The sequence below is a fragment of the Mustela nigripes genome, chromosome 7 (genome assembly GCF_022355385.1).
Source record: "Mustela nigripes isolate SB6536 chromosome 7, MUSNIG.SB6536, whole genome shotgun sequence".
NCBI classification, from domain to species: domain Eukaryota; kingdom Metazoa; phylum Chordata; class Mammalia; order Carnivora; family Mustelidae; genus Mustela; species Mustela nigripes.
This window is the reverse complement of record NC_081563.1, coordinates 120,479,108-120,502,842: the sequence shown is the minus strand read 5'-3', so window position 1 is coordinate 120,502,842 and position 23,735 is coordinate 120,479,108. Positions and strand designations below refer to the sequence as shown.

The window sequence follows — 23,735 nt, the reverse complement described above, 5'->3', positions numbered from 1 at the left end:
GGCTGTGAGGCTGCAGCCTCTGACAGTGAAGACCCCTCTCCACCCGGAAGGGCTGCCCGCAGGAGGTGGAGGCACCAGGGTCAACGTGCCGGGCAGGATCCAGGCTCTGGGGCAGAGGTGACACCGCACTCCCTCCCGTCTGCGCGCAGCCCCCCTCGCCCAGCACCAGCTGTTGGCTCTCCCGTTTGGGGTCTCCAGTCTCCCTGCAGAGGATGTCCACCCCGTACCTTTTCCTTCTCCCACTCCCACAGCAGCTTATCACAATCAGCCCTGGTTCTAAACTCACCTTTACAAAACTAAGTGTTTCTGACCTCTCTATGGCAAGATCCCAATCAGAAACTGGCAAAAATTAGCACCTCTTCAGGCCTTTATTTAAACGACATCCCATGGTTTGCTCCATGAGCTCTCAAGGGCGGACGGCCACTGATCTTGTCCACGGAGCCTCAAAAGCTGCTGTGGCGCCAGAACATGAGGCTTCTTAGCTAACGTCAGGCCCTCTCGCAGAAGTCGTCACTGGACCATCTTAAAATACAGACCACGAGTACCACGGGTGGGAGGGAACACATTTACTTGAGGTACAAAGTTTTCTATTATTAACAAGTTATCACTATTATTTACATGTTTACAAAATGGAAATAAAAGTGACATACATGTTTGGTGCCAAAAGTGGCACATCCGAACTAAGATCAGTACAAAAATAAAGTTTCAAGCCACGTGTTTTTGAAATAAAGCTCACTGAAACAGGGGAGAAACCCGCATCGGTCATGTGTTGAAATGCAAATATCATCCCCGCAAGGACACCTGGGGGCAACGCTGGACCCAGCGCCTGTGGAGAGGGCGCCCGGGTTCTCCCAAACCCAAGCAAAGAAACAAAAAACAAATAGACAAGTTATGTTCCTGAGCTACAGAAGCTTATTAGAGCTTCTAAACTGTTGTGAATTCCTGTGGCAGAAGGCTCCCGCCAGGGGTGAGCAGAGCTCACCAGCGTTCAGCTAGTGGCGGCGTCGGGATGCGGTGTCATACGCGGAGAAAGCGAGGCCCGCTTGTGAGACAGAAATCCTTCGCGAACCGAGAACAGTGCACACGAGTCCCGCCGGTCGGTCACCAAACCTTGTGAGTCTCCTGCTCATTCCACCCGGCAGCACGGCTGGGGCCCCGCCAGGGCGAGCGAAGGCAGCCCCGCACCGCCCTGCACACCCCGCACAGCGCTCCAAGCCGCAGCGGCCAGCCTTCCTTCCCGTGCCCCACAAAGCTGGGCCAGAACCGAGCGCCGGGCAGAAGTGGCATGCTGGGTCGGCAGGAGCACTCCATGAACAGACAGCACGGCCCTGCCCGTCCCTGCTCTGCCTGGGTGCAGCGCGGCGGGGGGCCTGCCCCTGTGCAGTCTCCCCGGGCTCCCAGCAAGGAGCGCAGATGCCGAGGGGAGCAGGAAGGAAAGGGCTAACGAACGGGCTGCGGCCCACTTCAGAGCAGCAGGAGACTCCATGTGAGCCGGGGCCAGCTCGCCACCCAGGGCCGGGGGACCACAGTGTGGAGGAGAGGGTGCCAAGTCCCCTGCGGCGGCAGCCGAGCTCTGCTCACTGGTCCTGGACCTTGGCCCTTTTGGCTTTGAGGGACAGGTGCTGCAAGAGAAGAGAAACCATCAGCATTAGGGGTCGCTCAGACAGACAGACTGGACTTCAGCAGGACCCCCACATCAATGATCACGCCAGCGCAGCCCTCTGGTTCGCACATTGTCGGCAGATGCCGTGCCCCTCAGAAAGCAATATGGAGGGGAAAAGCCCAAGGAACCAACAAAGAAGATGGGCCTTCGGTAAGGTCCAGCAACCCAAGGCCTAGCCCGGCATGGCCGACCCTGGTCACCCAGGGCTCCGTGGGAAGGTGTCGGTGGGACACACTCTCCTTCTGCCCCAGCCCCTAGGACAGCATCACAGCCAAACCCCTGAGCTCAGGGGACTAGGCTCAGGCTGGACATCGCCTCATGTTTCTATGAATTCCTTGCAAATGGTCAAGGACAGTACCCTCCCCATAGAACAAGGACACCCATGCTTTCACCAAGCACCTCCATGTGCAGGTACATGTGCTCGGGGCCCTGGTCCCCACAGACTGCTGGTAAATGCACGTGAGGGAAGCCACACAGGAAAAGAACACGTCCTAGTGCCACCCTTTCCCTTCAGAAACATCACTCCCCCCCAGTATAAAGAACACAGGATGCATAACCTTATAATCGTGGGCATCGGATAATAGCCATTTGGGGGACACAAATATACTTTATATTCTAAAATAATCCCCGAAGTGCTAGTAATCCTAAAGCATGAGTTTAAGGCAGAATATGTAAACAGAAGCTTTGAATAATGGACCTCTGTTCACTGACTGAGGAATCCCGAGTACCCCCTCATAATCCTAAGCAAACAACCAAGAGCTACCCTAGCATGCAGTGGAATCGTCACATGAGGGCCTCCCAAACTGACTGCTGGTCCCTAACATGCTCGGTGCCCAAAACTGGCACACCCACATGGGCTGAGACAGCAAGGCCACTGCTGCTGGGGAACCATGGGCCCTGGAAGGACGCAGGGTGCAGGAGACATAACACACTGTCCAGAACCTGTACCCACTGACGGAGGGAATGGGACAGGTATCCCGAGGAGCTGCAGGAAGTCCCTTTCTAACCACATGTGGGGGAAAAACATCCAGTACAGGTTCTTGCAAAGGCCCCAGTTAAGAGTTTTGTCTAGATCCCAAGGACACCTCTGAGAATCAGAACACAAAATTAGGGACAGGAAGGCGACTCCCTGAGCAGGCCACCCTGTTCCCTGCAGCTGGGAGTCTTGCGGCATTTCCGTGATCTCCCTTCTCCCTGCACTTTACCCAAGAGGACCCCTCCAGCTACCGTTAGGCGCTCCCAGCCCTAGCCTGAGCATGGGGCTGATGTCATCGTGCCTGTGCATAGGGCCATTTTTGGTGTTCGTTTCTTAGAAGAATCCAGAGTATAAACACAGCCTACTCTGGACCATTTCAGGCCTCCATACAGGGAGAGAGTGACACTCAGAAAACAATAGCAATGGAAAGTCACCCACAGTCCCAGGAACTGCGCCAGGGACCCTCTGTGGGCGGGGGGAGGCCACGGGTTGAACAAAGGAGCGTCTACCATACATGGGTGGCCAGTGGAGACCTGCAGGGCTCTTGAGGAAATCCATTCATTCCAGACAAGTTAACAGTACAAGTACCTTTGGACTATTTGGGTAAGAAGGGGCCAAGGTTCTTGGGGGGGTTTCAGGGCCCTCACGCTGGGAAGCTGTGGCACCAGATGACTTGTAAGATCCTGGCATCTCTAAAAATACTCTGCTCACAGGCTGTGATCGGAATGGATCATGAGCAGAACAACAGACATCTGGAGAGAAGAGACCAATGCAGAAATCTGGGATTGTCATTTTCTTCAGATTTCCGGGGCTATTTGCTCTAACTTGGTGGGCCTGAACTGCGGTTTTGAGATGAGAAGGGAAAATGACTCAGCTCCTAGCTTAATCCTGTTCTCCCAGAGTCTAAATGGATGCGGGACAACTTCGGGCTCACCGCCCCCCCCCCCCGAATGCTTGCATCCTCCGGCCTGAACCACAGTGTCTCTCGGCTTTTAGCTGGCGGTTCCCCTCACTCCTCCTGGACTTCGGAAGTCCGCTGCTTCCCACCTGAGAGGTTCTGGGGGAAAGACACTCTCTCACTTGGGGTGTGGTCTTGTCAGCCCAACACAGCAGGAGACACACTCGGAACCTGTCTCTGTGCCTGCGGCTGACCTGGTTTCCAGCTGAAGCATCTGTATGAGGATACGTGAAGAACCATACAGGCTTGAAATACTTTTCATTTGATTGGATACAATTTAAATGCTTTAAGATGGTTTTAAAAGGACAATTTCCCCTAACATTGGAGGGACGAGAAAAGCCTTCCATTTTATGGGGTCATGACTCAAATGTTTCCAGAAGGAAACAACTGAAAGGGCTGCAGCACCCGGACAGCATCACTCACAGCGAGCAGCCATTCCCCGGCCCCCGCTGATGGCTGCCAAGCAGTAATGTGGGCCCAGTGATGGCAGAGTTGTTTTTTTATTATTATTATTTGAGAGAGAGGGAGAGAGAGAGAGAGATACAGCAGGAGCAGGGGGAGGGGCAGAGGGACACGCAGTCCTCTCACTGAGCAGGGAGCCCAATGCGGGACTCGATCCCAGGACCCTGAGAAGAGGATCTGAGCAGAAGTCAGTCGCTTAACAGACTGAGCCACCCAGGCACCCCCTAGTGCTGGCAGACTTACCATTTCTTTTAAGAGAAACCCGAAATCTGTATTTCCTATGAAATCTCTCAATTTTTAAACGCACCCATCAATCTTTTAAGTTTGGGTTGAAAACACTGCAGTCTGGTTACAAACCCTGATGAAGTAAGGGGTTTGGACTCCCCTTTCTCGGGTAAACAGTCGTAAAACTGAACAAAGTAGCTGAAGCAACTGTTTTCCAGCACTGGGCATTATACAGCACCGGCAGTAAAAAAAAAGAAAAAAGAACTAATTCAGAGGACAGGACATGACCAGCAACGCGGCAGACTTCAATCCGACTATATCAATAATTGCATTAGGAGGGATTGCACTAAACAGCCCAATTAAAAACATGATGCAGACCAAATGGAATGAGTCAATGGAAGCTTGTGAGCCCTGATTTACCTGTTTTCACTCCAGCCTTCCAAATATAACCACCACTTCAAGATCTTGTTAGAACAATGTACAGCCTTCCCAACCCATCCCAAGGAACAGATGATTTTTTCTGTGAAAACGAAGAAAACCAAACTCTCCATTTCCTCCACGAGGCTCACTACCCTGCTGGTCCCCCACGAGGGCCTGCCACGGAAGAGTATGCACTGAATGCCGACATGCGACAGCACCCACCGCGGCGCAAACCACCTCGGGCGTAAGTCTGCAGACCAGCTTACGTGCCTGGTGAGGCCATCGTCTTCAGAGAGTATCTGTGCCACTCCTTGTGAACATAGTCCAAAGTGTGACAGAATTTCTTGGAAGAAAGAAAAAGCAGAGGGGGAGAGGAAGAGCCAAAGATACATTCTTCTTTTTGTCTTTTAAGTTCGAGGGATAGATTTCTAAGTGCACTTCTCTCTGAGCAAATGGTATAGGGCTTTCACCCAGAATGGGGGAGAGATATGGGAGCGGCCTTTCCACCCCATGCACTGTCGGGGGGATGAAACTGGAGAATTGACGTGTACTTAAAAATACAAAGAGGCAGCTAACAGGTGTTTTGAGGGCTAGTCTCTCTTGACCCTACCGTTCCTTGTTGATAGAAGTGGGGAGCCAGCTCCAACAGCCAAGCGGATTCGATAGCAGTCACGTCTCTCATGTAATACTTGGAGGTCTGTATAACTTCATTGTAGATAACCCTAAAAACAGGAGAAAACAAGAATTTCCTATACCTTATGGTGAGAACCCAGAGCCACAGCAAGCAGAGCTGGCGAGTTTTCCCGTTTCCAGGGACCTCCGGTGTGTACCAAACGCGCTTCCGCCTCATGACCTGACTGGTGGGTAACACGTGCCCACTTTACAGGGGAGATCAGCCTGACATCACTTCCAGAACATCTCACTTCTCGGTGCAGGACCCTTCTGGATTCTCAGACTGTATTTACAGAACTCTCAACAGAGCACACCGACTTTATTCCAAAATGTAGAAAGAGAAGCGAAGGCTTGCCTGATTCTGAAAAGGAATGGAAATGAACCGCAAAGAGCCACTAGGAACTTCTGAGATGGAAATAGTCTACATTTTACTTGGAGTGTGGGGGACATGGGTGTACATAGCCGTCACCACTCTCACTGTACACGAATTATACCACGACTTACAGGAAAACAGGAAGGGTGGGCGCCTTGCCTGAAACTGAGGTAAAAGACACCAAAAAGCCAAGAAGATAGTGTCAAATCCGCAGATTTCCAAGTGCACACAGTAGACGGTCATCGGTTTCTGAGCTATCTGAAGTGCTGACACAGGCTTCCCTAATCACGATAAACACCCGGCCGCACTGCCACTGTGCCCGCCTCTGAAGCCAGCAAACGATCAGCTGCTGAAGGTCGGACCCAGTGAGAGGGAGGGGCCCTCTGCAGAGGCCGGAGGGGAACGGTGCCCCCTTGGTAATGCGGCTGCTTCAGGACTGGCTCTATTCTGCCACGCTCTTTGCCCTTCAGGGCTCGTTAGGAATGAGGCAGGAAAAAGAAGTCTCCCCACTTATGCAACTCCCAAATTAGTCAACCCAAAGTCGGCAAACCCTTGGGAAAGGATCTAGAACCGAGGTTTGCTTCCCCCTTCTAATCACTCTGCATGCTGACGGACACAGGGCAACATTTCTAAACCCAGAACTGACTGACCACCAGCTTCTGGATCTGCAGGCATTACAGGATAAAGTCTAATCCCTTGCCTCGGGGAAAGAGTCTCAAACTTTACCACCCATCAGAGCCACAAGGAGGGCTTGTTAAGACGGGACCCCCCCACTCCCAGTTTCTGATTCAGAAGGGCTGGGCCCTGGCCTGGACATCTGCATTTCTAACGGGCTTCTAGGTGACGCTGATGTTTGCCTGGAGAAGCCACTACTTCAGGGCACCAAGGACCTCCCAGCGACCTTTCTGCCCTCTCTCGCTTCTACCATTATCTCCCTTCCCAGGCCCGCTCACTCTCCTCTGCCTTCTCCACCGATCTGCGGGGAAGAACCAGTTATTGTTTTTAAATTTTCCAATCCACTCTGAGAGCAGTATCTTTCTAAAACACAATACAAATGAATTGCTAGAAAAATGGATTCTAAAAAGACAGACAAAACACAGACTCCCAATTTTTTATTATCAAATTGGACAAAAACTTAACCAACCTATTAAAGGTCTAAATGCCTCCTCTTGTGTGCGCCTCTCTTCCCTCATAAGCGGCACAGTCTCAGACCTGCCCCCCCCCCCCGTCACCCACCACCTTGGGCTGGCCTGTGCCAGCCGTAGCAGGGACTCCCCACTTCCCAGACAGGCGGTTCCCTCACCTTCCCGTGGCTTCGCTTCTGCCCCTCCCTCAGTGTGTACTCCCTCCACCTCCTTTTCTGCCCAAAAAGTCCTGCCTGCAGGCCCCCGAGCAAATGTCATCTCGTCCACGAAGCCACCGCTGACTCTCCCTGGCAGGTGACGCAGCAGCCCCCGTGCCTTACGCCCACCCCACCCGCCCCCAGCAGGCCCTTCTCCTGAGCTGCTGGAATGTGTCTGCATCTGTGTCTCCATCAGGCCTGTGGCCCGGAACCCCAATCTGCCTCCACGTCGCTGTGCCCAGCGTAGGGTTTAGCACCTAGTCTGTGGGTGAAGGTGAAATTTTGCTGAGTACATGAGGGAGGACAGGAGTATCGCCATTTGTGTAAGGAAATCTGATAAGAGCAGAAATTCTGTAGATGACTCAGCATAACAAAGTCGACAAACGGGTATGCCAGCTGCTTGCCAGGTCTGAGGACCCAGGGACGAACAAAAACCAGGCCTTGCCTTCTGAGCAGTTACAAGGCTCAGAAGCAGACGGCGGCTTACCAGCGAGGCGGCTTCTCTGCGTAGAGGACCGAGGCAGGGTGGATATGTAATTCATGATCGTCACGGATAGTCCTGGCAAAGAGAAGAATTTTAGCCACAGTCAGTGTGAAATACGTGGAGTGGGACACTCCCACAGATGTGTTTCATGTTATCAAAAACTGCACGCTGGTGGTACTTCAATTGAACAATCTATTCTCTCCATCTCCTCTAGTGCCCTCAATGTCCCCTCCCCCACTGCCACCCCAGAAGTTGAGAACAAATCATACAAAAGACCAGCATGTGGCTATTCAGGAAAGAAACATGGAAAATACACTGCTCTGCCCATGTTCATGTTTATCTTCCATATATTCTCTTTCAAAACTATCTCCTTAGGGGCGCCTGGGTGGCTCAGTGGGTTAAAGCCTCTGCCTTCGGCTCATGATCCCAGGGTCCTGGGATCGAGCCCCACATCGGGCTCTCTGCTCAGCAGGGAGCCTGCTTCCCTTCCTCTCTCTCTGCCTGCCTCTCTGCCTACTTGTGATCTCTGTCAAATAAATAATTTTTTTAAAAAATTAAGAAAAAATTATCTCCTTAGGGACAGAAATAATACATAAGGTTACCTGTACACACTTTCCTATTAAACAAAATTAAATAGTAAAGATAAAGGCTATGGGGGATATAATAATAGGGGAAAAAGGAAGCTCTGTATTGGACTATCCATTTCTCTAAGATAATATTCCAAATGTCAACTCAGATTTGATTCAATTTAATTCAAAAAATAATTACCCAGCACACAACTACTGATAAGCTCAGATCACAAGAGAGCAGCAACAGATTAGGATGCTGCTGGCCAAACCCTAATTATGGGGTGTTGCTGTGGGTGCATTAGGGAAGCACCTCGAGCACCATGATGGAGCTCATCTCCAGCTCTGTGATAGACCAGTGCCCCAGGGTCCTGGCTGTGCCACCAGGTGGCCTGAGTTGATCAACACTGAACTTCTGCCTCAAAGGGACTGACTGACCATGAAGCCGACTTCCCCTCAGAAAATAGGAACGTATTATTCTTGGAGGGGAAAAGGCTAATGACAAAATAATATATGGAGAAAATGCAAAGAAAAGCTGGGGAGGAAGCCTTTGGACAGCTCCCATATTAAAAGAACAGATACACTTTTGAACAGGCTCAGGTGACACTCTGGACCAGAACAAGGCAAAGTCTTGAGGTTACTAGGAGGGCATGGAAGACCAGGGATTTTCTGCCCAGAAAGTGGAACTGGATGAAACAGGCTTCGGTCTGTGGCAGGCGGCACATCCAGCACACGAAGAAACACTTCCCAACATCCAGAGAGCAACTATGGCCACAAGGTCCCACAGGTCTCTAGAAACAATGAAATGCCAACAGCTGGGGTTGTTTCTCCAGGAAAGAGCATCTCTAACGGTCCTTTCCATTTCTCTTCTTCCGTTATTCGAATGGAAATATCTCCAACCTCCAGGCTTATAAATATCATCCTTCCACAACATACGGATGAGCTGAATATTTGAGAATCATTCCCATCAACTTAAGATATTATGCTGAAAGCTATGGAGTTAACCTCAACTCATCTTTGCAAGGAGGCAGGAGATAAAGAAAACCTATTTAATTTAATTCTGTACTTTCCCAGCACATCAGCTTTCTATGGGGTTTGGATCATTTTTAAGATTTCTCCTTTAGCAGATGACGTCACAAAGTATCGCATTACCTGTAAGCTCCAGTAGAATGAAATCTTGCTGCGTTCGCAAAGAATCCTGAAACAATGCACCTCAGGACTGGATCTGGATCACCTGCACGAGGCGGCAAACACAGTGATGGGTGAGCCCCTGGCCTGCCCTGGGTTCTGCATGTTCAGGCCGGTGCTGTGAGGCTCCAGCCCAGGCTGCGTCAAACCGCCTCGCAAACCTCCCCTGAACCAGCCCCAGTCCCACACCTCCCGGTGCTGGACGCCAGCCCTGGCACCATCTATGGCTATAGAAGGAAGCATGCCAGACTGTTCCTTTAACTCGGGATGCCCCAACCCCACCTGGCCACAGGGTGACAGGACCAAGGTCAGGCACCAGAACCCAAGACAGCACACCACAAGCTGGCCAGTGACACCAAGAACTTTTTTAGGAGAAAACCTTAATGGTTCTTCCATAAGACACAACATTACATTATTTCTGTTCTAATAAGCTACAGCACATAATTTTTTACAATTTTTCAAATGTCCCATTTTAATTGGTGTGTCTGTATTGCTACAGTAAACATCTTCCAAGGATAGAGCCCAACCATTTGTTAGATGATTTTCACTGGATACATTCTAAGTGATTATGCAAAGGATAATGCCATGTGTGTGGCTTACAACATAGGACATTCCATCAATTCTAAGACTCACCCTTTCTTCCCCCTTTAGCTTACTGAAATCAGGACAGCATTTTGTTAATTATAACCAGCAATACTTTTTTCCTAGTGGTACATAAAATAATGGCGTGCCTTACAAATGATGGCATCTTAGAACCAATGAAATACAGTACGTTGGTAACTAAGTTTCCAAAAGGCAGTATAATTTATTAAGCCATCAAAAGTACACAAGAATGTCAGTGTCACCGCATTCTTACTGGCAATGTTTTGGCTAAAAGGTACCCCTCTACTGCACATTTATCAATTACTATGTGTGTTTTTTCTTTTTCTTTTTCTTTTTTTTTTTTGAAACCAGTATTTTTTCTAAGCATGCTAAATGAACTCATTCTACGATAGAATTTATAATTTTTCATCTCTTATGTCTGCTAAAAATACTTTTACTATTTGTTTTTTCTTTAACATCTTAGAAATTTCAAATTTGGGGGCGCGAGGGTGGCTCAGTCATGATCTCAGGATCCTGGGATCTAGCCTCGCATCAGGCTGTCTGCTCGGCAGGGAGCCTGATCCCCCCCCCCCTCTGCCTGCCACTCTGCATACTTGTGATCTCTGTCAAATAAACAAATAAAATCTTTAAAAAAAAAAAAAAAGGAAAAGAAATTTCAAATCTGTACATAATTTACTGTGTTTCCACGATTTTCTCTATTGTTTCTCAGCAATAACTGATAAATCTCAAATCTACATTTCTAACCAAGGTCTGATCCAAGATTCAGTCTCTTCTCTCTAACTGCTACCCCAAAGAAACTTCTATGTGGAACACACATTCTTATTCGGGGAACACTGCTTCCAAAGGGATGATAACTGGCTCTCGGGCAGGGAAGGGACAGATCTTAGATACTGCAATGGCTGTGGCCCACCAAGGCCCAACCCTACCTCACAAAATCTTATTTTCCCTTATGTTTGATTTCTCTTATTCGGAAGAATTTAAATTTAACATCACTTTTCTCCTGAGTGAGAGGCTGATAATGCAAAATAGGTTAAGAAACACAGATGGAGAAATAAGGCTGTCATCTGCTAGGTGACAAGCACAAGATCAGCTTCTCCCCCAAACAGCTGCCTCTGGAAGCTTCCCATTTCTATCAATGACACCAACTTTACCCAATCACCCAGTTTCAACTCTCCCCTCTCCTGTGAGCGTCTTCACTCATCAGAATTCTGAGCATCTAATATGCCCCTCACCCCGAGCACGTGTCTCCACAGCTTCCCTGCCCTGTGCTTGCTAGGGCAATCCCGCTGCTGGACTGAACCGGGCCCCCACTCGAGACCTGCTGTGCGACCTCCCAGGCCCAGCCCCGCTGGGCTCCCGTCTGCCTGCATTCCTATCACATCCGCACCCGTCTGCCTGAAGCACTGATGGCTCTACTCCTCTAACTTCAAAGGGAACTGAAGACCTCACACCGTAGCACTCAGTCTACCCGCATCAGTCTCTCCCTTCCCTGCACTGTTTCCTGAGAGTCAGCACCATGTCTTGGCCATTTTGTAATCACTTTGTTAGGATAGAGGCAAAAATAAGGCTGAAGCGGCAGGAATGAAACTGCCCGAGTCCGACTTCCGATTCCACCACACACTCGGCGTGTGACCTTCCGCAAGTTTCTCTTTGCCTCTTCGCCCACTGATCTCATCTATCAACAGGGATTCGAGCAGTACCTAGTCACTAGACCGGTGTGCGCACTAAATGAACTCACAGTGGACACGCTCGGAACACGGCCGGCCTGCTCTCGGCACTTGGGGAACGCTAGCAGGGACTCGTGGTGCCAAGGGTACCGGGCACCGGGCGTGTGGCTGGCCCTCCTCGATGGGCAGCAGCCAAGTGAATGAGCAGGGGGGTCACCCTTCAAGAGCACAGGTTATAAGCCACACACAGATCTGGATCAGCTGAACCAGCTGTGCTGTCCTGAACTCAACTGAATTTCTCCCTAGGACTTTAAAACCCATCTGTAAGGTAAGGAAAGTATCACCCACACCACACAAAGTATCCCTGTGACACCACACCTGCTGTGGTGTAACCAAGCATGTCCTCAGTTAATGGTAGTCACAGTCACGGCCAGAAGCCAGTGACCAAGGCTTACGCAGCACTCCTATCTTACCCTAGGGACTGCTGAGGCTCAAAACACAGACTTCATGAGTCATGTCTGCATTTGAACGTAAAATCTAATTTACATGTTAGAGCCCTAAATACTACGCACTTAAAAGCAACTTTTCTTGCAAAGCCTACATGCAGAAATTAATAACTATGTAACATGCAATGATGTAAAATGCTAATGATCCTGAAGTCTTGTCAGGGCTTGTCAATTTTTTCTTCCCCACTAAGAATAGCCCTAAGAAATAAAAATGGACCTCCCTGGAAAAAACAAGCTACTTTTATACGCTCAGCTTTGCATCAATACGGGCAATTCCGTGTCTGCCCAGAGGAGGTATGGAGCATGCCGTGCCCTCGCACCAGCCTCGCACGGACCATCTGCAAATACATGTCAACGGCACAGAACGGGGTGTCGCCGGGTGTGAAGGTTTGCTCTTACCTTCGCTAGATTTCTTGGGCACTTGAAACTTGACAAGAAGCTTCTTCAACTGCTCTCGCACTGTCGCCGCTCTGACAAGACCCTTGTAATTCAGGAAATGCTCCTGACACCACTGAGAGTTTTTATTGTGCTACAGGGCAACCCAGACAGAGGAGGAGTGAGAGAAACGCAGACAAGTTCTCGACCACGGCTACACTGCAAGGTGCACGGTTTCCTTTGCCCCCCTTCGCTTACTCAGTGGGACAAGACCTTCCCGTCCTAATGGGCCCCATTCTGCCCCATGCTCCTCAACGGATGCTGACCACCACACATACCATTGGACTGCTCTTTCGTCTAGCTTCCCATGCCAAAGGGCAAAGGAGAACTTCCTGACAGTTACTTTCAGTCTGAAATACCCTCTTAAGTGGCGAGTTAAAAGAAAGAACCACTTCCCTGCGGGTCCTTATAAATTAACTTTGTAAATCAACTTTCTGTGAGTTCATCATTCTAGGAGACTCTGGGCACGCAATGACACTTGCCAATTGAGAAATGATTTGCAAATGACTACTCTTTATCCCCAACACTTAATTTTTCTATCAATAGTGCTTAATTTTATTCGACATTCTTAAGTAGGATCATTATGTCTTAGACTAAATTACTACTGTGGGGATGTATCTCTGAAATTCTACTCCAAGCCAAAAAGAAAGCATTTTGAATAAGAAAATGTCATCCACAGATTTCCCAAGAAGGCGACTATACACTAACGTGGTACAGACGTGCGCCCGCCTTCCACCGGCAGAGCGAGCTTCAGAGTGCAGATGGCAAAGCTGCGCTCGTACAAATGAATTTTAACTCCTGTAACTCGTAACTCATGATCTCAGTAAGAGATCAGGCTTTTCCGAAGACTGTTCATTAACTGAATCATCTCCCTTAGATCTCCGGTGAAACAAAAACCTAGTAGATCTCCTCTTCCAGAAGTATTTAAGAAACAAATACGAGACACTGAAAATCAGAAATGTTTAATTCCCCCTCCCACCCTTTCCTCTACATAAGAGGTTTCTTACACTTTTCGTCTTTAGAGCTCTTTTTCAGCAATTTTTGGTAAGACTCTTAAGCTGTATTATTTGCTTAGTTTTACAAAATGTTAAAAATGTTACAGAAAAACACAATAAAAATTAAAAGTGCCGATGGCTAAATCCGGGTAGGGTGAGTGAACAGACGTGGTCCTCAGCACCCGTCCCTCACAGCCGGTCCCTGCTGGAGGAGTGGCGGCTGACACAATCTCAAAGACACTGCTTTGAAGAATTCAACTCCACACCACACACTCTTGGCCTCACTTATTTGGCAGAAAATAGAACAGGACTTGCTACTCAGATGTCTGCCAGTGCTGTCCAGCAGCACTGGTGGGTGTGAGATGGTAGGGAGAGGGGGAGGCTGAGCCATCAGCGTGCTGCTAATGCATCCCATCTCCAGGCAGGGGACAGCCAGGAGCGACTCCTATGTTCTTCCAGGCAAAATCACACCACAAACCCAAGCAGGGGCCCCACCCGTGGCTTACTCGGCCATCGCTTTATAAACTGATCTGGAACCCTCACTCCTAGATGACCCTGAGTTGGGTGGAGGGGCCTTTTGAGGGGCAGCTGTACTTACTTTGATAAACGCTTCATACACGTTGAGCATCGTGAGATGATCACCCTCTTCCACAGCAAATTTTCGGTGCACTCGAATCTGGAAAGAACAAAGCAACATTCAGAAGTCAACTCCCGTGAGCCTCTGGTACTGGATGGTAACACTACAAGCAGAAGAGCTCATGGCTTGCAGAGTCAGAAAGACCTGATCTGTAGCTGGTCTGTACCCGGTCTGACTCCACCACCTCCCCAAAACCTCAGACTGGTAATATACACTTTCTTGGCCTCAGCTTCCTTATCTGTAAAATTGGGATTATTAAACCTATCAAGACTGCTGCAGGATTAAGAGGATTCACTCTCACACCTGCCAGAGGTATTAGGGAAGCGTCAGTGTTCTTATCTCTCTCCTGCTCTACCCAGTCCATATCATCTCTTTCCGAAGAACCTCCACCCTCCCCCCCGCACCGCAGCCCCTAGAAGAATACACATTCCGGGAGGGCAGGTGGCCAGCAGTCTGGCACGCGGGAGACAACTCTGTATTCGGAGGTGACCACCAGCCACGCAATCTTTTCAGACCCCATCCCTCAGTTTTCCTTTCTATATGATCCTGGGCAACACCACCCTCTTCTCGCAAGTACAAGAACTCAGCACATACAATACATAAGTAAGCAAACAAATTTACTTAGTATCTCTATAATTTTCTCTTTGCATCAAATATCACATAATTAAAGCCTACCTAGCCACCTTCCTGCCTTCCTTCCATTCCTTCCTTAATAGGTATTTCTGGGACACTACCAGAGGTCAGGGGCTGTTCTAAGCATTTGGGATATAGCAGTGAATCAAGCAGTGGTGGGAGCAAAAAACAAACAAGCAAACAAGCCAAATATGGTACAGCAGGTGGGAGGAAGGCCCAGGGGAGAACACAGCAGAGAGGCTGGACCACGGAGGGGAAACAATATAATTCCAGACAGTGGTCGGCACCTCAGGTTCCTTATCTTGAAAACGAGTCTGCCTACTCTGAGGAAGGACTGTCAGAAAGTGTAACAGAAAAGCAAACAAAAAAGGGAAAAAATGGACATAACACCAGGCACAGAAGCTGGAAAATGTCCTCTATCATGTTACGACTGTCCGGGAAGAAGACAATCACCACACATCCAAGTTCAGCTCCTGCGTGTGCAAGGCTGCCACTTCCCACTCTTCCGGCAGGAACTAGCCGATTTCACCCTGACCTGCCTCTGTCAGTGTACCTCGCCTCCAGGGTGCTCTTCGTAGCCTGATTTCTCCAATCTCCCCAGCACTCACTCCTTCAGTCGTGTCTGGTGCCGGGGCCTCAGGCAGGGCCCTGCCATCTCCCTGGCTTAGAGTACCCCTCCACTGCCACCAAAATCAGCCTGCTGTGCCCAGGCACTGCTTCTTATATCGCCAGTGCACCACCCAGCATGAAGGCCATTTCCCTTATGGGGAGAGCAACAGGTCACAGTTGTGACTGGGGGCTCCAGACTATGAAAGGCAACTGCTCCACAGTTGTGCAATCACGAACGTGAGTTATATAACCTTTCTGCGCCTCCACCTCTAAAGATGATGAGAAAAGTGTTTACCTCCCAGGATTATGGTGAAGACACAAGGGAACACGACGCACATAAAATGTCTGGCACAATGTCAGGCACATCGCGAACACTCAGAATGCAAGTGGGTCCCATCTGCACAACCCTGTCATCAGCGGTTCCCAGAGAGTTTCAACAAGGGAACCCACGGTCGAAGAGACTGGTATGAATGACTTGGGGAAAAGGCTAGACTTACTGCCTGAGACTTCTGGTTTGAGGGGACCACAAAGATATTCTGGATTTGCATCATGGCTGCAATGCTTAGAATTTCCTGAGAACAGCCAAAATTTCCTATAAAACAAAAAGCATGTTTGACTTCAAACATGTACTATCAATGAGAAGTGAAACACATTTCATTATTTTCCTTATACCATACTACAAACTAAAGTCACATATGTATATACAGTTTGATTGTTAAAGTTCGTAACACATCAACACTTTACCCTTCTGAATGTAATGTCCCACATGTGGCCCAGATGAACAGAGGCCCAGGAGGGTTCTGAGAACTCCAGCTACACACCACGGTGGGACCAAAGGAGCCGAGTCACTAAGGGCGGGTTCGCTCCACACCTGTTCCCTACTCTCAATTGGAACAGCTAGGATCCTGGCCAAAATCCGAGGCGGGGGACCGGGGGGTGGCGCAGAGAGTATATGGGTTGTGTCCCTTCTGCATTATCTCTCTTCCTGGACCCTTCTCAGGGCTGGCCTCCCTCCTGACAGGGCTCACCTGACCTGGCAAGCCCCACACACACCTAAACCAGGGCAGCCCTCCTTGGGCAGCGACTGCTCACACCTGGGAACAGGGTCTGCAGCCATCAGCATCCGGGGCACACTGGACGGTGACAGCGAACTGTCGCACTTGTCCTCCTCCCCACAGCTTCCAGCCTCATGACTGACACGCACCCCAACCCCAAACTTAAGAGTCCCATTTCTCAATTAAGCCTGAGGTCATCCGGGTGTTTCAAAACTAAAGCTACCCCCCTCACCACGCTTAGTCTGAAATACAGCTTTGTAAATTGCTAGTGCATACAAAAGTTAGCCAAAAGCAAGAAGAAATTCTAATTGCTTTTCCTGGTCGAGGTGGTGGGTAGAGGACTCTGACTTGACCTCTAACTTCAGAACTTTTGCCCCTTACTCCCATCCTCACAGACATCTGAAGGCATCAGGGAAGCTGGGCCCCTTGTGTGCTGGTGGTAGGAGTAGAAAGAGGTGTGACCTCGGGAAAAAAGTACGGGGAGGCCTCCAAGAATTAAACACCGAATTATTGGATGATTCAGCAGTTCCACTGGAAGCACACACCCAAAAGGGAAAGCAGGGACTCCAACAGACACTTCTATGCCAGTGCTCACAGCAGCCTTATTCACAACAGCTGGAAGGTGGAAGCAACTTTTATATTCAGTAGTGTCCACCGGCAGGAGAACGGCACACACAGGGAAACACTAGGCAGCCTTAAAAAGGGGGCATTCTGACACAGGCTACACCATGAATGAACCTTCGAAGACAGTATGTCAAATGAAATAAACCTGTCACAGAAGGGCAAATATTATAGGATTCCGCTGAAGGGAGGTTCCCAGAATCATCAAATTCATGACGACAGAGTAGGAGGGTGGCTGTAGGGCTGGGGGGAGGAGGGAGTGGGGAGTTGGTGTTTAAAGGGGACAGAGTTTCAGTGTAAAAAGAAGAAAAAGTTCTGGAAATGGATGGTGATAAGGGCCGACTGAAAGTGTGAGTGTACTTAATGCCTCAGAAATGTACACTTAAAAATGTTTAAATGGTACACTTCATCTATTTTTTATCATAATTAAAAAAAAAACACTTCCATGTTTAAAAAAAAATCAGGCTTCTGTTCTAGGCCCCCAGGAAAACAAAAACTGTCTACTGAATGAATTAATGGTGACTGACACAGATTCCCCAGTTAACCACATGCCCAAGTCAGACAGCGTTAGAGGAAAGCTCCTTCACTACACGGAATATATCATGCCCTCTTCCCCAGGGTGCACAAAATTCAAAGAGCTAATCCTGACTGAATCAGTGAGAACTACTGGTCTCCACCTACCTGATTCAAGCAGCATTTTTGCAAACATGGGGTTCAAAGGAAACTCTGCGATTCTCATGCCAAGAGGTTCAGTTAGGCGACAGTCTTTGTCCAGACCTGCCGTAAGAACAACAACAGAAATCAGAAGGCGTGTACCTTCTGTTGGAAGATGTATGGTTACCAGGATAAGCACGATGGACGCTACGAAAAGGTGTCCAAAAGATGAACCTCGCTACCAAGCTCAATCTTACATCAGAATGCTGTTACATTAAAAGAAGAAAAGACCCACTCTGAGCTCCCAAAAAGCCAATTTTGAAAAACTGACACTTCGCATAGCTTCTATTCAAGGACTTCATTCCCAGGGAACAGCCTTGCGGCCTCCTCCTGCTTCCCACTCCCCTCCCCCACCCCGGAGACTGCTCCTTCCAAGTGCAAGTGCAGATGTCTCAGAAGGGCATCCCAAGCCCTCCGTTCCTTGCACATTACGAGAGCAATTACAAGGCCAGCGACTACAAATCTCAATGTCTGCCCAGACCTCTCCTGGGTGCCAACACCAGGACTATTATTCCAGCTGCCCCCTGGGCAGCTCGCTGAACTGGGTGGACTCCAATTCCCCACATCCCTCCTTGCCCCTGTGCCACCAGCCAGTATTCAGGATTCATGGGATTCCGGAGCTGCTACCATGCAGACTACTCCCAAGGCATGCCATTAAAATACATGCTGCAGAGCTCAGAGTAAGACGGGAAAGGTAACTTCTCTTCTGTTCCTATATAATCATCTCTTTGAAGGTGATAATTCAGCTTGTAGCTGGAGATTAAGCTGGGTGGTTCCCCTTGCCTTCTCCGGCTTCCTTAGGTCAGTGAAGAAATAGAAAATATTTTAACTTCCTGTTGCATTAGAGGCATATCAATCCAAATGAAAAACTTCTCTGTTGTCAATGTTCCCTCATACACATTACAGACGACCCCAGGAAACCTTGCTTTCAGGGTCCTACGACATGCCTGAGAACAGGGATGGGAACCCGTTCGGCATACACTCACTCTGGGCTGACCTGACCCAGACCCACATAACGGCCTTCTAAATCCATCTTTTAAATCAGTAATTGGCTATTCCTTTGAGGGAAGTATCACAAATGTAATGAATGAAGATGGACCCCATACAAAAAAATTAACTCCAAAATGGATAAGGATACTATGTGACATATCCAATCCAAGAAATGCTGTATTATTCAATAAAAAGGAATGAAATATCAACACATCTATAACACGGATGAACCTTGAAAACACTGGCTGAAGGAGAGAAGGCAGTCGCAAAAGAACAGATGATATAACTCTGTTTATGAGAGATGTCCATAATGGGCGAGTCTACAGAGACATATTAGATCACTAGTTGCCTGAAGTTGAGAGAAGCAGGGGAAAGGGAGTAAGGAAGGAGCACTCATAGGTACAGGGTTTCTTTCTTAGGTGATGAAACTGTTCCAAATTTGAGATGATGGTCATATAACCCTGTGAATATACTAAAAACCACTGAACTGTACACTTTAAATGGGTAACTTGTATGGCATATGAATTATGCCTCAACAAAGATGTTAAAAACAAACAAAACAATCTCAAAGGACTAAACCTCTACCTAAACTTACTACCAAACCAGACAATATGTTCATTTGGAGCAGTATTCACAGAAGGCAGGTACTTCCTGAGCAGATGAATTCAAGGCTACGGTTTTCTCTATCTTAGAGTAAACACTACATTTTTAAACAATAGAATAGAGGTTCTTACAAAGCATGGTGTTTCCTTGCCCCAAAGAACTCCATGGGCTAGTCATCGACCCAATTCTCCACAGGGAACTCCAGGAATGGAATGAGGGGGGACAAGAAGAGAATGCTGAGCCAGAGATTTCAGGATGGGGTGGAGGGACTGAGAAACAGGCCTGAAGACGTAACATCTAAAATACTGGTAGGGAATCTTCAAGATGTCTTTCAGGAGTGAGGCTCTAACAGCTCCTGATGTACCAACATGCTTTATAAGTTTATTGCCATAACTGGACTTCATGTACTATTAATCTAATTATGGTCCCACCTTTTTACACCCCTGAAGCTTAAGGGTTGTTAAAAGAATTATATATATGGGGAGAAGCAGTCCCATCCCTGAAGATACTAAGAGCCCATGAATACAACCAAACCACTATCATCTATAGTAAGCAGATGAGAGAACATGTAATAGACAGGCATACCTCCCAGAGCATAGAGTAACTCCAACGCTTGAACCATCGACTGGGCTGGGGGGGGCTGTAAAAACATAAAAATCCTCCTGAAGTCATTTCTTCAGGTAACAGACATAAAATGTGACGATTTCCTACTCAAATCATTCTTCCCTCTTCCTGCTTGTATTCACGTTGGCGCCCTTGCAACGGTCTTCCTCTCCTTCGTAGCATCCTTACTACTACTGGGTCTTCAATCTCGCCTTGATTAAACTCTGCCCCTTGGAGCCCTCCCTCATGCTCCCCTCCACCAGAAGTGATGCGTCCCTACTTCGAACAACCTCCCTGTTTTCCTACACTCGCATCAGACACTTCTGACTTTCATCCTTCACAGTCTCAACCTTCTATTCCAGCAACCCTGGTGGGTAACACTGCACCGCCCAGAGTCCAGTGCCAGGCCTTCCCCCACAGGGGGCAACTGACACGCGCAGAATCTGAATTCTGAAAAAGAAGAATGCTAGGCAATCTGACATTCTTTAAGCAAAGATGCTACTGTGACCTTCAGTGTGATTATCTGGTCCAAATCACAGCTCCAGTATTTTTACCTAAACACACACTGACTAGATTGTCTCCCTGGCCTCATCTGTTTTGGGACCATATACGAACACTGTTTTAACACAACTGGAAGGACTGCATATGTATAATTTTAGTTTGTTTTTCTGTATGGTTTTCTGGGGTTTTTTTTTTAAGCCCAGAGGAACTTCACAGTGATTACTTGGGATGGCTGCATAATAGTCCAATGAGGTCATACTCCGTAAAAAACACAGTCCTTTTCAGTTCTTTGCTAATTGAACTAAAACTGCTAAATAAACAAAATTGTATATGGTCTCTAATTTCAACTGTTAAAAAAAAAAACACACAGTTTCAGGGAGAAAATAACATGAAGGGAATATATGAAGATGAAATTGTACATATTTTCCTCTTTCCTCAGTTGTCCAAAAGTTTATGATCTTCACTATTCTATTTAAAAATTTAATATACAGGGTACCTGGGTGGCTCAGTGGGTTAAGCCCCTGCCTTCGGCTCAGGTCATGATCTCAGGGTCACACATCAGACTCTCTGCTCAGCAGGGAGCCTGCTTCCCCTACTCTCTCTGCCTGCCTCTCTGCCTACTTGTGATTATCTATCTGTCAAATAAATAAATAAAATCTTTTAAAAAAATTTAATATACAATGATACTATAAACATAATCATGCTATGCATGTCCTTTTCTTCTTTTGAATTATTTTTTCAGGAGAAATTTCCCTGAAAAGAAATACCAGGAGTTCCTACGCCTCATAAAATAATGTCAGAAAGCCCTCCGGGACTGAAGCAGAGTACAAAACCACTTTCCCAAACTATGTCAGCTTTGAACTTTCTCCTTTTTCATCATGTTTGATCCCTTAACTAATGCGAAGTGGTACCTTTCAGCAATTTCAATCTACACTCATTTCTCTTCTAGAGAAGCCATACATGTTCCAATGTTCATTTACTATTTGTGCTGGTTCCTTCCCTTTGGCTCTTTCTTCCAGTGGATATTTATTCCAAATGATGCATGAAAAACTGCAGCTTTCAAGATGCTGATATGTCGTTTTTGCCATTATATGCTTTCCTTTCATCTTAGATGGGAGACTTTTCTTAAGCTTTTAATTTGCATACACTGTTTATCTTCTCTATAATTTCTTGCATACACCAATAATCAAAGAGTATATTTTTTCCATACTTATGATAAACACACAGTTGTTTTCTTTGGGAGAGAGACTGGCATTTTCTATTCCTTCATTCACCTAGTTCGTATGACATATAAGACATGAGGGACTTTATTATCTGAGAATCCAGGCACGTCACACCATGTAACAATGCAACTGGGAGAGAACAAGAGTTAAAACACTAGTCTTCAAATCATAAAAATTCAAGAAGAAAATATGACTGAATGTTTACTAACTGACCTAGAGCTGGGGAAGTGTTTCATAAGGACAGGAATAACAGAACAAATCACAGAAACAGAGACAGAATGATTTTACCATGGAAATACTTATAATGTCTGCACATTAAAATAAATAAATAGGGGGCCTGGGTGGCTCAGTGGGTTAAGCCACTGCCTTCGGCCCAGGTCATGATCTCAGGGTCCTGGTATCGAGCCCCACATAAGGCTCTCTGCTCAGTAGGGAGCCTGCTTCCCTCTCTCTCTCTGCCTGCCTCTCTGCCTACTTGTGATCTCTCTCTCTCTCTGTCAAATAAATAAATCTTTTTTAAATAAATAAATAAATAGGAAGATACAAAAAACTAGAAAAACATTTCCAAAAAATACTACAGACAAAGGTTAATGTCTAATTAATTAAAGGACTCTTAAAAATCACAATAAACACTAATTTTAACAGATAAATGGCTTCACAACTCGGAAGAAATATAAAGTGGCCAATAAATGTTTTTTTTTTTTTTAACTGTCTTTCGAGAAATCAAAGAATGAGGTACCGATATTTGTCCTCTCTTCCTTTCCTGACATCAACCAAATTAGCAAGCCTCTAACAGGGCATGACAGGGGCACAGTGCATGGGGCAGTGTGTGCTGCTGAAGCTCACAGCGGTTTGGCCACACATCATGGATGTCCAAAACACATCATGGATGTCCTACGGCTGTTTGACCCAATAATTCCCCTCCCAGGAATGAGCCTCAGGAAACAAGCAGAAAGTGGATCAGCCCTGAGGACCCACCCACGGCAACTACCCACTTACTTGTCACCCCCCCCCCCCCGTCAGGCAAGAACAGGAAATGTGTCAGCCCTGCAACCCCATACCCTGCACGGGGCCTGGTGCAAAGCAGGCACACGACACGTGAGCTAAGTGGAAATAAAAAAAATTTTTTTTAGAAAGTGATGCATTCTAGCTCATGTCCCGACATTCACCCGTGGGCAGTCGGACAGAAGCAGGACTTACCGACATGAAGTGGAACCTGAGGACATTGTCGATTCCAAGTGCTTTCAGCTGGAGGATGACAGGCGCCAGATTGCTGCGCTGCATCTCAGGGACAGTACTCTGAGGCAGCTTGTCAAAGGCTTCCTCTGAGGATAAGAAATCAAAACTGCTTGGGGTCAAATGCCACAATCAAACACAATCATTATGCCCACAGGACAGTTTTCCTTCTCTAGTGAGAGGCTCGAAGACTCTAGGATCAGATATCACGACGCGAAGTTGTATTTCGAAAAGACCATTCCATTTAAAAAATACCTTAACCTTAGCAGTTTCTATCTTTATGAACAATGTATCTTTACAGAAGTCTGTTCTTTTCCTTTAGGATGCTTTTTTAACGTGCTTTTTGTGAGAACATGAAATCAAAGCCACAGGTATGTGCTGGATCACAACCGTCGTCAGGTCCCACAACCTCTGCTTGGGGCTGCTGCAAGTCTAGAAGGCAAGAACCGTACCTATAAGCGAAAAACAGCTCCAAGCAAATCACCAAAAGGGTAACCAGAATACAACAAACGAGCCAATCTTACAAAGAGCAAAAACTGTCCAAATCTAACTTTTTTAAAACCAACGAGCCAGGCCCACATCGCCCTCAGAATCTGATGCTACCCCCAACAGATCAACAAACGCCCATGGGCCCCCTCAGGAACAACAGGCGACCTCCCACAGGAAAAAGCACAAGGCACAGAAATGCCAAGATGGGAGAGGCAGGAGAAGGGATAGGGAGGAAGAGACCTTGGAGGCCTTTTCATAAAAGCCTGACAAACAGGGCAGTTGGAGG

General features: G+C 47.6%; 1 protein-coding gene across 1 annotated transcript in view; it reads right to left on the bottom strand.

Moving 5' to 3' along the window:
- Positions 1 to 551: 551 nt before the first annotated feature.
- DHX35 (DEAH-box helicase 35) overlaps positions 552 to 23,735 on the bottom strand; it is a 66,048-nt gene continuing 42,864 nt past the window's right edge. The window contains exons 13-22 of the mRNA XM_059406998.1: positions 22,925 to 23,049; positions 19,983 to 20,037; positions 17,772 to 17,867; positions 15,912 to 16,006; positions 14,134 to 14,211; positions 12,505 to 12,634; positions 9,294 to 9,375; positions 7,579 to 7,650; positions 5,315 to 5,426; positions 552 to 1,622 (exon numbers count right to left, since the gene is read on the bottom strand). Coding sequence (XP_059262981.1) covers positions 1,578 to 1,622; positions 5,315 to 5,426; positions 7,579 to 7,650; positions 9,294 to 9,375; positions 12,505 to 12,634; positions 14,134 to 14,211; positions 15,912 to 16,006; positions 17,772 to 17,867; positions 19,983 to 20,037; positions 22,925 to 23,049 — 890 coding nt within the window. The 3' untranslated portion in view covers positions 552 to 1,577. The remainder of the gene's footprint in view (positions 1,623 to 5,314; positions 5,427 to 7,578; positions 7,651 to 9,293; positions 9,376 to 12,504; positions 12,635 to 14,133; positions 14,212 to 15,911; positions 16,007 to 17,771; positions 17,868 to 19,982; positions 20,038 to 22,924; positions 23,050 to 23,735) is intronic.